The sequence below is a fragment of the Populus euphratica genome, unplaced genomic scaffold, assembly GCF_000495115.2.
Source record: "Populus euphratica unplaced genomic scaffold, PopEup_1.0 scaffold150.1, whole genome shotgun sequence".
Lineage (NCBI taxonomy): Eukaryota > Viridiplantae > Streptophyta > Magnoliopsida > Malpighiales > Salicaceae > Populus > Populus euphratica.
Window position 1 is genome coordinate 157554 of NW_011499998.1, and position 15174 is coordinate 172727.

Here is a 15174-nt window from a genome sequence, read left to right on the forward strand (position 1 = left end):
TTCAATTTTAGCTAGAACCAAGTCCATGGTGTTTGGAGTCAGAGCCATAACTATTTTCAGAGCGCTTATAGAATGAACAAGTATTAAATATAGTATTTAGGGTTTAGTTTTAATTAGGATTCAATTTTAGCTAGAATCAAGTCCATGGTGTTTGGGGTCAGAGCCATAATTATTTTCAGAGCGTTTATAGAGTGAACAAGTATCAAATATAGTATTTAGGGTTTAGTTTTAATTCTTGAAAATTAAATACAGGGTTTTAAGGTATTGAATCGGAGTTTGGTCTATGACACCACAAGACTAAGTTAAAAATAATTAAGTTTTGAGACACCATAAGACTAAGTTAAAAATAATTAAGTTTTGATTTTGGAGAGTTTAAGTATTATTCTTGATAACTTGAAAATCTAATAAAAACTAAATGTATTTTTTTAAAATAAAATAAAAAACTAGTTGGCATTCTTGAATATGAGAAATAAAAGAAAAATGAAAACAAAAACAGAAAACGAAAATGATATCAAAAGACACATTAATTTTCGAAACCAATCATGTATAGTCTTAGAAAAAGAAAATAAGCTGAATATGAGTAAATTTAGAGAAAGAGGTAGGGAGTGACTTCTAAATGTTGGTTCATACCGGGTAAAATAGCCATCCATGTCCCCTGCCCAAACTCCAACAAAAGAGTGGTACGAGCTTGATATATGGAGTGATTTGGACCTCTCAGTATCTCCAAAAGAAACAATCCTTAACATGAAAGGTCGCAAGCAAGAGTCTCGTGCATGATGCACATGTTTGGTCTATTTGTGCACACCATCTTCCTCGTACGAGTTGAAGAGAAGGAAAAAAAGAGTTTAAAAACACAATCAGCAAAAGAAATGGTATTCGAATTCGATTCGAGACGAGGGTTAAATGGGCTTCTAAGACAAATGAAGAAGCCCATAATGTGGATCACAAGGCCAAGTCCAAATAAATATCTCCCATAGCCAGAAGAAAAGAAGAAGAGCATTTGAAGAATCCGAGAGACAGACAGGAGGCAGCGGCCTGAATGCACAGCAATTCTCAAAACATAATCAAGCTAAGGGCTCTGAGCATCGAAGTAAGAAAATAAAAGAAGCCAAGGCTTCAACCAACAAACCAACAGCTCTCTCTCTCTCTCTCTCTCTCTGCCTCACTCTCTTCTTCAACCCCTTTTTTATGGTGATTAGTTCCCTCTACCACCATATTTATGCAAGCAAAAAATGCAGTCCTCCTACCACTCCAATTCAAGGTGATTCCAATCTCTCTCTTGCCTCTCCTTTTTTTTTTTCTTTAGGAGTTCATGCAATTTTTAATTCAAGAATTTTTATCTCCTTTTGTTTTATTATTGTTGACAGAGAATCTCTGATCGTGTTATTTAAAGCGCGCAATTGAACGAAACGCTGCATGAGCACTGGACTCAAGGCCCCTCTCGTTATTCGCGCCTTGCTTTCTTCTCCGATTTCCCATTCTTAATTTCTCACTAACACTGTACGGACTTGATACTTCTCTGAGTCGTCATTCGCGCTTTGCTTTCTTCTCCGATTTCCCATTCTTAATTTCTCAAAAACACTGTAAGGACTTGATACTTCTCTGAGTTTTATATATATATATAGACACACACATCAGCGATTGAATCTTAATATTGGCAGCTTTTATTTGTATCAAATAATTCCGATTTTTTCCCCCGAATTTCGAATGTTGCCTTTCAACTGTTGCATCTGTTGGTGATACACAGTCTGCCTGCAGCAGAATTCAAAATGCTGACGTGTATAGCTCGTTCTAAACAACCCGGTGATGACTCACTGAGTCAAGCCGATGACGACTCAGCCGCCGCCACCGCCAATCATCATCTCTCCGCAGCCAAACAACAACAACAACAAGCAGCCATCAAATCCCTAACTTCTCAGGTACCTCCACACTTCCAATAAAAAAAAACCAGAAAGTTCAAAAATCCATTGCTCTTATTTTTAATTATGCTCTTTTTTTTTTTAATTATTACAGTTGAAGGACATGGCATTAAAGGCATCAGGTGCATACCGCCACTGCAACCCATGCACGGCGCCAAACACAACTACTCAGAGTCGACTCAGGAGCAACTCGACTGAGTCAGACGCCGAATCAGAGAAATTCAGGTGGTCGCTGCGGCGGACGGGAAGCTCGAGCTCGACGACACCGCGTACGTGGGGAAAGGAGATGGAGGCGAGGCTGAAAGGAATATCGAGCTCCAGTGGCGAAGGGACTCCGAATTCGGTAAATGGTAGTGGGCGTCGGGTCGACCCGCCAATAGTATTCGTTGAAGAAAAGGAACCTAAAGAATGGGTGGCACAAGTGGAGCCCGGTGTTCTCATCACATTCGTTTCGCTTCCAAGGGGAGGGAATGATCTCAAGCGGATACGCTTCAGGTAAGTAGGTCTCGATTTCTTTTATTGGGCGGTGGTGATTTGTTTCTGATGTGATTGATTGTTTGATTTTTGTGTGAGAACCGTATCCTTGTTACTGTTTGGGTAACGGTGACTGAGAGTGTGGAACAAACTGCTTGCTAGTGGATTAGACACGTCATTGATTGGCTGAGAAGTCTGTTACTTTAGATTTTTTTTTTTAATTTTGTTATTTTTATTCTGTTATGCTTTGAGGTTCTTTTTTTTTTCGAAAAACAAATGTTTGCCCAAGATGCTGGGTGCTGTTTGGATGTCAAATGCTTGCACATTCGAACTCAAAGACTTATTTTGTTTTGAATAATCTTTTTTTTAATACTTGAAACATTTTCCACTAATCTAAAAACTTTGATACAAACTTTGATTTACCCCGGTATAATGATTAATTTATTTTCTTGGGAATTTTAGATGGGTGTGCTTTGTTATAGATGAGGCAGATTAAGTTTTAAAAGCTTTTGCAGATCAAATGACGTAGAAGGATGCATACATACACAGCTAGCTGATTCCAACTATAATTTGAGATTGCTGTTATTGTGTTTTGAGATCTTTTAAATTTTTTCCCTGAAAAATGGTAAAATTGCTAATAATATATGGTGGTGTGCATTATTAGTAATTTGATTATTGTGAATCCCTTTTGATTTTGTATTCCTGAGAAGTAATATGTGCTTGCTCTTTGATTTTTTCAAGAGCCCTTTTAGATTATTGAATAAATCAACCTAAAAGGCTAGCAATATTGAAATATATGAGACAACAATCCTTGTGATCTTGTTTTAACCACTTGGATCATTAAGCAAGACAAGTCCATGTTTGGAAGGAGATACGTCCAAACAATACCTTAGACACCTCTGCCTGTTATGTTCAAATGGAGGGCGGAATAAGTGTAGGGCCTACAACCCAACAGTAAAATTCACGCCTACTGGAAAAGCAATCCAATAAAAGTCCAAAAGAGGAACTCATTGTGCCTCATTAGTGGTGGTGGGGGCTGATTTGATTGTGTTTGTATCCTTTTTCACTGAGCATTGTCGTCGTGTCGGGAGAATGCTCTGCCCTTTTCTTTTTCAACAAAAATACAAGTATTTCATCACGCCGAAGCCTGATTCTCCGTGACTTTGTCACCTTACGTGACCATTTATTTGACTTTTACTTTAGCAAATTGCCACATCATCCGCCACTCTTCAACCAATATAGAGGACAAACTATGGCCCTCAAATGAGCCACATGTTGGCACCGTACATGGAAAATGGCTGGAGAGTGGAGAGGCAAGTAGACCTTTCTTGGATTACAGGGGACATAGATGAAGAATTTTCCTTGGTCATTACTTGTGATGGTTACCCTGTAGTTTCCCCTCCTTAATGACCACACCCTACATTTGACTCCCTGTTCATTCTTCTTGGATGATTTTTTTTTCTTTTTGACTTTGTTATCCCAATACACACGTGTCTTAATCCCATTAATTCTTCTTGTTGCTTGGTCATATCCTGTAATATTTCCACTGGATTGGTTTTGAACACTGCCCCCTCTCTCTTCATGGAAAGTAGCCTTATTCTTTTGACTGATTATATCCTCTACTTCAATAATGTTGCTACCTAAAATGCATTTTAAGCACCGAAGGTTAGATTTTACAATCTTTTAAGTGCTATTAAAATACGTGGTGCTCTCTTTTGTGTCAAAAAGTACCTCGTGTCCAATTTAGTGGCTTATATAATTATTGAAGTAGATATATAAGACTATAATTGATGGTAGGTTCGATGCTTGAAGCGGTAGGCATGTGAACAGGTTATAGCTTGTATGATGTAAACTCAATGATTATTCTATTTGCAAAATGTCAGAGGACCTCGTTCAAGCCTTAGGGAAATTTCATCTTTATCACTTAATCCTGATAATAGCACCTTTTGTAACAGTGATTTCTCCCCTCATGTCCATGAAAGATTTCACATTGTATTTTGCTCAATCGCCGCGTAGTGCTTTAATTTTGGCCTTTACCAAATGGATGTCATGCGCCACCTCATTTGATGCCGATACTAATTCAGTGTTTCCATGATAATTCTTGAAAATCAAGATTCTGAATTTGCTGTAATCTCCTTGATTAGTCGAGACATGTTTAACAAGTGGCAAGCTCAAAGATGGTGGGCAGAGAACTATGACAGGATCATGGAGCTTTACAATGTCCAGAGGTTTAACCGCCAAGCTTTCCCACTACCAACACCCCCAAGATCCGAGGATGAGGTGAGTTCCTTCCTTATTTGACAACTAAAGGGATGGTTATTCAGAGTACAGTGTTTTCAGATGGCCAGTTGGGACATTATAAAGTAGGTTGCCAAATCACAAAATTGTATGACTTGGATGCAACAACATTCAATTTAACCAAATAAACATGCAGTTGGGCCAGCACACGTTTTGCATTGAATGATCTCCTTGCACAATATAGCAATATGTGGTATTATTATACTGGGAAATGAGTTTTGACAACACCTGTGATGTCTAAACATGTCATTCTCTGAACCCTGTTACAGAGCTCAAAGATGGAATCTGCAGAAGACAGCCCAGTAACACCTCCACTGAATAGAGAACGGCTACCCCGTAACTTGTATCGTCCAACAGGAATGGCAATGGGCTACTCGTCCTCAGATTCACTTGACCATCACCCATTGCAGGCCCGTCATTACTGTGATTCTATTGGTTTCACCTCCACCCCAAAACTCTCCAGCATCAGTGGAGCTAAGACAGAAACATCATCAATGGATGCATCTATAAGAAGTAGCTCATCGAGGGAGGCTGATCGCTCAGGAGAGCTTTCCATCAGCAATGCCAGTGATATGGAGACTGAATGGGTCGAGCAGGATGAACCAGGTGTTTACATCACTATCAGAGCCTTGCCAGGTGGAAAAAGAGAGCTCAGACGAGTCAGATTCAGGTAAGATTCCGTGCCTAATCGTTGGTTGAATTGATATTTCTGAAAAGATTAAACAGTTGCCATGTTGGAAAAAGAGCCGACTATGCAAGCATATATATTTAGGCTGTTAGCATTGCATTGACGTTATTCACAGCCTAGTGGCTTTAACTTCCATACATACATACATACATATATTTATATATATATATATTTCAATTTGGTTGCACTAACTGATCAATGACATAGTGGTTTCGTATTATTGCAATTTTCTGACCAGAATCTAGAGTCATTTGATCATATATGAATGTTTCTTATTTTCAAACTGTCAGATCATTTTGGCAGGTGAGAAACATGTATGAATAGTTCTTTGTTTAAGATACAGATATTTTAATTCTAGGAAGAAAAATGGAGTGTATGTCACATAACTGTAAGTCCTAACCTTCTCTGTAAAAGCTCTTCCTGTGCAGTAGGAACTATTTGATCAGTCAGCTGCATCACAGCTAGTTGATAATTTTTAGTTTGCCATGAATGATGGCCATAGTGACTACATATCTGCCCAGACTTCAAAAATCAAAATGATGGCCATAAGTTTTCTCATAAGCTGGCAGTATTTTCCCCTTTAACAACGGGGATGTTTTAGAGACAAACAAACATTGCACTCCCACATGGAATGCTGTAAGAAAAAACCCCCTTGAGTAGATTTGAGTTGACTCGATGCAAATTGTCTGGGCATGATACAAAGGCAATGATTGAGTTCCAGCTTATTCTCAATCATGACTAGAATTGATAACCCGTAGGAAAATTGACTGGCAGCAGTTAATCATGCTGCTTCCACTAATTGTTTTTTTTATTGCTGACAACAGTATACATTCAGCTTGAATCATTAGTCGTCCAAAATACAAGCTTCTAACATTTCTTTTTTGACCGCAGTTAATCATGCTGCTTCTTCTTTTCTTCTTCTTCTAAAAATAAAAAGTAAAAAAACTTGTTCCTACTGTATTCACCGAGTATTCTTGTTTTATATGCATGTGCATTGCAGCCGAGAAAGATTCGGGGAGATGCATGCCAGAGTGTGGTGGGAAGAGAACCGAGCCAGGATACATGAACAATACTTGTAATTGAGCAATACGGTGGCTGCTGGTTCGTTGTAATTGTGGGGGTGTGTTTTTCCCAATATTTTTAACTTTATTTTTTTTTTTAATTTTCTTTTGGTCTGCCATACCGGTAGAATCTCTTCCATAGATATCCGAAAGGTGCTGCTGGCACTCGTCGATGCTGGGCACACCACTCGCTCCATCCTTCGATCCAAACTGTGAAGCCTCCCAGCATCGTAACTACGCGAGCATATATCCTTTGTGGGATGGGGACGTCGACTTAAATCCATATTTTTAACAGTTTCTTTTGATCACGGGGGGCTAAAAGAGCAGCATTGGTTGTGTATTTTCAAGTAATTTGGGTGGTCGACACATCAAGAAGTATCAATGAAAGAATGTGTTTTCTCCTCCCTTCTTCCCTCTCTCTCTCTCTCCCCTCTCGCTCTCCTCATCTTCTTAAGCAATCAACGAGAAGCTTGTAAATAATCAACGCTACCATCTAAGATTTCTCGCCGGCTTTTCGATCATGACCCTTTAGGCGTGGTATATGGTGCTTGAAGTTGATAAACGTCAACGTGTCATATGCAGCCAAAGACTGAAACATCGCTAATTTAGAGGCCAAGGTAAAGGGCTGCTGTCTGGTGTCTTTTCCAATGCTTCGATGCTCATCTTCCAGTTCTTGTTCCGTTTCCTTGCCGGTCAATCCAATTCTTTTGGAATGGTTTCAATTTGCTGTTAATTTCTGTCAATTTCATCATTTGAAGTTATGTTTTCATGTTTTAAGCACTTAAACATGTTTTTGATATCTTTTTTGATGTTTTGATATTAGATTAATGATGAATTTCATTAAATAAAGTTTTAGCTTCTTTTTAAAAACAAATTGAGAGATGAAGGACTAAGTTTGATATAACAAAAGAAATAGAGGACTTATTCACAAAATTTGCATAAAAAATTTATTTAATCCCTCGAGTTTCAGTTTTCCATCTTTTGTCCCCATCGTTTTACATTATTGCATTTTGATTCTAAACTTTTTTTTTTTAAATCATATTTTAGTTCTTGAAAGTTGAGAGATGAGGGGACAGTTGAGGAAAATGAAATCTCTTGGGTGACCAAAATCTACTCATCAATAACTTTGATTTTTATATTTATAAATTTTTCTTAAAAAAAAAAAATCAATAGACATTGTTTCCACTTCCAATGATGTAGTAAAAAATAGATTGATTTTTAAAAAATATTTTATATTTTATTTGATTTTAAGTTTTTAAAGCGAATAAAATATATTTTATTGTGGAAAATTAAGTTTAAAATGCCCGTTTAAAAGGTGTTTATTTTATTTTTCATGTTTTGGGATGAAAAATGATAGAAATCTGGGCACGAAAACTTAAACTTTGATTTTCTGGTTATTGGAGACTAATTTGGTGGCTGAAAAATTGAACCAGACAAAATGTGTGCTAGGCAAAAGGTGTGTCATCACCTATAATTAAACCAAAAAAAAAAAAACAAGCGAACAATTTGTCATGTTCCTGGTTTTGTCCAAAACAAAAAAACAAAAGAGAATAGCATCTAGGCATGGTCTTCTAGATTTGGGCTCCATGACTCCTTTTAAAAGCCAGCATGTAGGCTTGACCTTCCAGGGCCCAGAGAGCATGACCACTCACTTTTTTTTTTTTAAATTGTCTTTTTATTTATTTTTAAAATGAAATACTTTTTCATTAATATCATTATAATAAAATTCTCAAAAGACAAAAAAATTATGCCTTCCTTTTCAAATAATATCTGATCTTATTATAGTAATATTGTGGATTAATTTATAAAAACATTATATATATAGATGTATACTTTTTTTAAATTGATTATGAATAAGCATGTTTTTTTTTTCATGTTATTCTTTAATATAATTTTTGTAATGTTTTATTTTATTTATATTTATGAGTCTCATGACATGATTTTTTTAAGTGAATTTTTCTTTTTTGTTGCAAGACTAGGTAGCTTTTCTATTTTTGCTGCTGGTTAGATTATTTTTTTAACATAATGCCAAAAAAGTGCAAAACTTGTTAATACTTGCTACAATATTTTTTTTTTTTAAATAAGACTATATATATATATATAAACATGTATATTTAAAAAAAATAAGACTATATATATATATATAAACATGTATATTTAGAAACACATGCATCAAAATATATAGTTTTTTAAATGATATAGAAGTTGATATAATTTTAAGGTCGATATTAATTTTTTATATGATATTAATTTGATGATATATTAACATTTTTTATATGATATTAATGTTTTATATGATATTAATTTGATGATATATTAAACTAATTCTAATCAACTTAGATTAACCATTAAATTCATAATCTAAATTATAAATATGATTATTATCGCTACCTAATATAAATTGGGATTTTCAAAATTAAAGAAAAAAATAAAAAAATAAAGTCATTGTCTAGTTTTTTAAAATATTAAGAATTCTAAAATTTGTATTCATTCTAAAATCTAAGGGGTTGATTATGTTTATGAAAATATAAACATCACCCTTAATGTACCATTTTAAATAAAATATTATTTTAACTATATATTTTCTCCGAAGTTCATCTCATTAATAGTCTAAATTATTTCTAAGGTAATTCACAAACCATTTATTTGCCAATGATATTTGTCAAGCTTACAACGTACCTTGAATCAGGAATCTTGAAAACTTGAAGATTTTTTTAATTGTTTTTAAAAGGCATCATGCTAGGTCTATGCTCATCCCTAAGAATTAAAACAGATGTTGACCTAATTATTAAAAATCAAGCTTTGACCAAAACAAGACACGAACTTGATCAAAACTCCTCAACACAAATTTTATTATTGTTTGAAAAATAAATATTTAAACACATAAACATACATTGAAAGGTGATATAATATTTTACAAAATGACACCCATGTCACTGTGAAACCATTAAAAATAAAATAAAATCATAATAAAATAAAACAAATTGCATGAATGAAAAGTTGTTGATTTTTAAAAATATTTTTTTTACACTTATGTGTATGCAAAAAAGAGACAATATAGTTTTATGAAATGTTGTGAAACCATTAAAAATAAAATAAAATAAAAAATTGCATGAATGAAAAGTTGTTGATTTTTAAAAATAAATTTTTTACATTTATGTGTATGCAAAAAAGAGACAATATAGTTTTATGAAATGAAGCTAATGCTACTTGAAGCCAATAAAATAAAAAATTGCATGAATGAAAAGTTGTTGATTTTTAAAAATAATTTTTTTACACTTATATGTATGCAAAAAAGAGACAATATAGTTTTATGAAATGAAGCTAATGCTACTTGAAGCCAATAAAATAAAATAAAATATGTATAATTAAAAAGTTACTAATTTTTAAATATGAATTTTTTCATGCACATGTATACTTAAAAAGGAAATAGAATATTTTTAAGAAATGAATATAATGATTCTGTGAAGCAAATAAAAACATAAAAAAAAATGCATGAGTAAAAGTTGCTAATTTCTAAAACATGAAAGTTTTTACACTCAATTGTACGGGAATAAGAGACAACATAATTTTATAAAATGGAACTATTATTATTGTGAAGTCATTAAAAATAAAATAAAATAATGCATGAGTAAAAATTATTGATCTACGAATATGAGTTTTTTAATAATGCATACATAAAAAGAAAAAAAAATATAATTTTATATAAATAATGATTACGCTACTAAAATTTTAATAAAAATAAAATAAAATTAAAAAGCATTGGTGAAGAGTAAGCATGCATAAACTATTTTTTTATAATGTAAATAGTAATGTTTTAAAAAAAAAAAAACAAAAAAGGAAGGAGGTTATAACTTACCTTTAAAAGTGCTTTCAAGTGAGGAGAGGCTACTGTGGTTGCTTTGAATGGTGAAAATAGTGATGATGATAATGGTTTTTTCTTTGTTATTTTTTTTTCTTTTTCTTTCTCTTTTGCTAGTATCAGATCAAACAACTCTTTTTCTTAACAAAAAAAAACACATTTAGATTGTGTATTACAACAAATCCTTAAATTTTGATGACTTTTCAATTTTATACCTAGCTTTGTAATTTTTAATTTTTATCTATTTTCACTCTTTTTTTCTCAATTTCATCTTAACTTAACTCCTAATTGCATTAAAATGGGTCCTTGGATTTTGATGTTTTTTCCAATTCGATCTTTAGCTTGCTATATTTTAAATTTTATCCAATTTCACTTATTTTTCCTTAATTTCTTCAAATTCACCCCTAACTAACCTCTCTTCCTCTTAAATTTTAGTCATTGGCTTTCCAATTATCCATTCTCAACCCTTTTCTCAATATTTCCTTTCAATTTCATCCATGATTGTAATTTTCTCAATTTTTAAATATTTTTCTTTTTTGATTAATATATATATATATATATATATTTGTTTTTAGGATATTTAATAACCAACTATCTCTTTCTTTTTCTTTTTTTCTCCTATGATGGGCTTTCATTGGCCCCAGGTTGGACAAAATCCAAAGTTAAATTAAAGAGTTATTAAAAAAATAGGTACCAAATTGAAAGAAAATGGTTTGCTCTCATGTAGAATGAAAATTGAGACTCAATTGAAAAGTTATTATAGATTCAAAGAGTAAATTGAATACAGAGAAAAGAGAAGGGTTTGCTGCATACAGCGCACACTCTAGTGTGGAGGAGAAGATGTTTTATTAAGGTAATGCGTTCAAGTTTCTATGAATTTAAAAGGATGCATTCTTTTATATAGTTGGAATCATGGCAGAATGAGTTTTCTTTTAAGACGACATGTGTAACCTATTCATCATTAGAGTGTCTTCAACAATTAATTTTTCTTATCTCTATTTTCCTCTATATGTCATCTCTACTTTCTTGATTTTTATGTATGCTTTCTCTTTGTTATAAAAAAGAATTTTTTTTTTAAACCAAGCTCAATTTTAATCTTTTTATTTCCAATAACTTGTCTGATATAAAGTCCAAACTGTTTTTTGCAAACTAAGCATTAACCCCCCTGTTAAGATGTTTGTTCAACACTGTGAGAACCTGATAATAAGATAATTCAATAAAACTATAAATCCAATTCTTAATCAAGATAACTATGAAAGGACTTAATTGAAAAACAAAAATATGTTGGTTATGAAAAAAAAGGAAGAAAAACAAAACCAAATAGTAAGTCAACAAAAAAAATGTATTTATTTACAATAATACTATTATACCCGAAATAATGATTAAAGAAGCTCTAATATCTAACAATAATATAAAAAAACCCTACTAAAAAGAGCCTTTAGTACTCCATACAACTATAAGTATACTTTCCTCAACATCTCTTGTTTTCTATCAAAATAAGTAAAGCTGATATTCTAATATGTAAAATGATCCTTCTTGTCTATTTATATTAGTGTCCAAAAAGCTTTATGAAAAAAAAACAACAACCAAAATGAAGAATACATTAGTGTTTCTCAGTGAAAAGCAGTAAAACTCTTGAATCCCCACTTCTTTAACTAAAATCAAAGATTTCCAAAACATATTGCCTTTAAATCCTCATAATTCTCAATTAAAAAACCCTAGATTAACAGTATCAATATCATGTAAATAACAATTAGTAGTAATTCATCAATTTCTATCCTTAATATTATTTAGATGTATCATGAACAAGCCATTCCAAGCATCTCTGCAATTCTTAGCAAGCACCTATACATGCTGTCATCATATGGGTTATGTCCAAAATATGAAAAATAAGGCCTTGAACAGGTGTTGATTAAACATTTCTCATGTTATCCTTTACTGACAACAATTCTTCACCCTGAAAGAGAAAGAAAGGAAATTCAAAAAATAAATAACTAGAAAATCACATACAAGGTTTGGCAATGATTGTGCTTCATTAGATTTGTGCTTAGTTGGATTCTTATTTATATTTTTTTTTCTAGATTTGTGTTTAATCAAGAGAGTAGGATAGAGAAGAGATAGTTAGCACAAAGAAAGAAAATGAGTAACAAGTACTTTTCATGCTATAAGGTACTAAAAGTGATTTTTTCAAAAAAAAAGTAAAACAAAAATGGAAACAAAACTAATATTATAACTTTAATATTAAACTAATATTATAACTTTAATAAAGCTTGATATTTCATCAACACAAATGCCAAAATAGAAACTACTAATATTGGAACAAAATGCTTTTAAGTAAAATATGCATTTGCCAAAACTGTCTTTATGAATCATAATTTACTCTCATTCATCATGGAAGTATGGAAGGCGTGAAGCAACATCTTTGACAACCTTGAACCTATCTTCCCATTTGAGAATGGTTTTGGGTTCCTCAAATAAGTAATTGTCCAAGCTCCTGTTCGATATGAAATCATGGACAAGCAATGAATCACCTTGTCGGCATGACAATCCTAGCATACAAACCAAATTCTTGTAGTGGAGATGACTAATACCAGAGATCTCTTTTGAAAATTCCTTCAAACTTTGTTTATATTCATGAAAAAATCGCTTGACTACTATTTGAGTGTTACAATTCAGCAGAGTTGATCCTTTGTAAACTTCACCATATCCACCTAAGCCAAACAACTTCTTCTCTCTAAAACCCCTTGTTGCTTTCTTTCATTCTTGATAGGACAACTTGTAGCTCCTATGCTTCGATCAAGCCGAGTAAGCTAAATTCGCTATAAACCAACCAACCAGCAATTATCATGGAAGTCAATAGGATTCATATACTCCCTCCAACACCAGGCTCCAGATTCAACTTAAGTGGTCTTCTCCAAGACCATGACAGAAGCTTATCACGGAAAAACATGGCTAGTTGATGCCATAAATGTTAGCTTTGAAGCAAAATAGAAATTTGAAACATTACAACAGGATGACATCCATCAAAGTAACTCACTAGCCAAATAAGTGTTCTTATTAAAACTTATTTTTGGTGAAACCATAGCCTATGCTGTTGTGTATATGGCATACACAATAAAACCTACAAATTGAGAGAAGAATGCCTGCAAATTTTTTAGTGGCCAAAAAGTTGAAAGCGTCGAATGGATTGCAAATTGTTTTTTTAAATCTTGATGTCCAATTAAGACCCCTAATTTCACTCTCTTCCATAGGATGATAGGTGGTTCCCAACCCAAATCCGCCATTTACAAACCCTATTCTTCTACCCATCCCTCACCACAAGCCCAGTTGGGAATCTAATGGCACCATCATCACTCCTAAAGTTTTGGGTTTTTTTTTTAAATAAAGTTTTTAAAAAACCCTAAAAATTAACACCCATATAGAAGAAAAATTGATTATTTTTAAAAATCAAATTTGGGTTTGGTTTTTTTAGAGAGAGAGAAATGTTGATATATATGCCAAGTCTAAAAAAAAAAAAAGGCTTTATTCCTAACATTGTGAAGAAGTTTCTAGTGGTTTTTGGTGGGAAAGATAGACGGCAAAGAGACTGCTAGTGTGATTTGTTTTTATAGGTAAATTTTATTTTTTGATCTTTTTAAAATTTTTATTTCAATATAAAATGTAATTTCTTTAAGTGCATTAAACAAATAAAAGCACAACCAAATCTTAAAATATTTTTTTTATAATTATCTCTTATATGACACATTTGATCTTTCTTAGTAAATAGTTTTCAATTTAATCTCAAAAGATAAAAATATATATATTTCTTATTACTCTAAAGAATATTTTTTTAAATATTTAATATCAAATGGATGGAAATTTTCATCCCATTACTTTAAAGATTAAAAAAAAAAACAATATATTTAAGTATTAACTAAATTTGTTTATAATCCATAGATGCATTTATAAGATGATCTTTTATATTTGAGAGAACCTTGATTTACGTAGGCCATTCTTTTATTGAAACGTTTTATTTTTTTGTAAACCTCTATTATGTTGGTTTTTCTTCAAGAATTTAAAATTATCGAAGGGTATAATATATATTACAAAATAAAAAGACTCAATATATTTTTGTGTAAGTCAATGATTAACAAAAAATCAAGGAACTAATTTATAGGTTTACAAACATGAAGAACTAAGTTATAATTAGAATCTAACATTTAAAGAGTATATAGTAATTTAGTCTTTAAATTTTTATCTTCATCCTAACCAATTTTCTAAAAATAAATCAATCTTTTTGAAACAAAAAATAAATCTATGTTTTATGTTATAATATATTTTAGAAAACTAACCCCTTACTATTCTTCGGTCGCACTTGCCTATCAAGTTTGAAAAAATTACAGTTTATTTTTTGAACTTTATACACACGATTATACTTAAGATCCTAACAAAAAAAATTAGTAAAAAATATCTAATTATTTACAAGATTATCATTATATTTTATTTAATAAAAAAATTATTCCAATATTAAATATTACAACTTTATCATTAAATTAAAAAAAACCCTAGCCACACCTTCACTTCTCATTTTTGGAATCTAGATAATGGTATGATATATAACAAAAACCTGTCAAGAAACAAACATTAAAAAAATCATATAAAAAAATACATAATTATAATTATATTTGGTGGGTACCTATTGTTTATTGTGTTTAGACTTAGAAATAAAGTGGAGCAATTGAAAAGTTGTATACAACCAAATAGAAACAAACATTAAAAAAAAATAAACAAATTCATAGTTGCAGACAACCCAATGGCTTCACCATGTTGACTTAGTCTCTTTCTCTTTTTTTCTTGAAATTAAAAAGTTACAGATAACTAGTTAAGAAACAA

The 15174-nt window shown here is 31.9% G+C and overlaps 1 protein-coding gene and 1 long non-coding RNA gene across 3 annotated transcripts; one reads left to right on the plus strand and one right to left on the minus strand.

Moving 5' to 3' along the window:
* The first annotated feature begins 925 nt into the window (after positions 1-925).
* On the plus strand, positions 926-6847 carry BRXL4 (BREVIS RADIX-like 4). Of its 2 annotated transcripts, none has more exons than XM_011047660.1 (7): positions 926-1261; positions 1368-1500; positions 1748-1919; positions 2014-2414; positions 4538-4673; positions 4961-5361; positions 6380-6847. In XM_011047660.1, the coding sequence occupies exons 3-7, from the start codon at positions 1770-1772 to the stop codon at positions 6456-6458; spliced, it is 1167 nt and encodes a 388-aa protein (XP_011045962.1). In that variant the 5' UTR covers positions 926-1261; positions 1368-1500; positions 1748-1769; the 3' UTR covers positions 6459-6847. The 2 variants fall into 2 exon arrangements, with proteins under 2 accessions (XP_011045962.1, XP_011045961.1); XM_011047659.1 differs by having other exon boundaries at positions 929-1261; positions 1368-1583.
* On the minus strand, positions 6547-7216 carry LOC105140716 (uncharacterized). Its single transcript, XR_845228.1, has 2 exons — positions 6975-7216; positions 6547-6845 (listed from the first exon to the last, which is right to left on the minus strand). It is a non-coding gene; the product is annotated as an uncharacterized LOC105140716 (long non-coding RNA).
* Positions 7217-15174: the final 7958 nt, after the last annotated feature.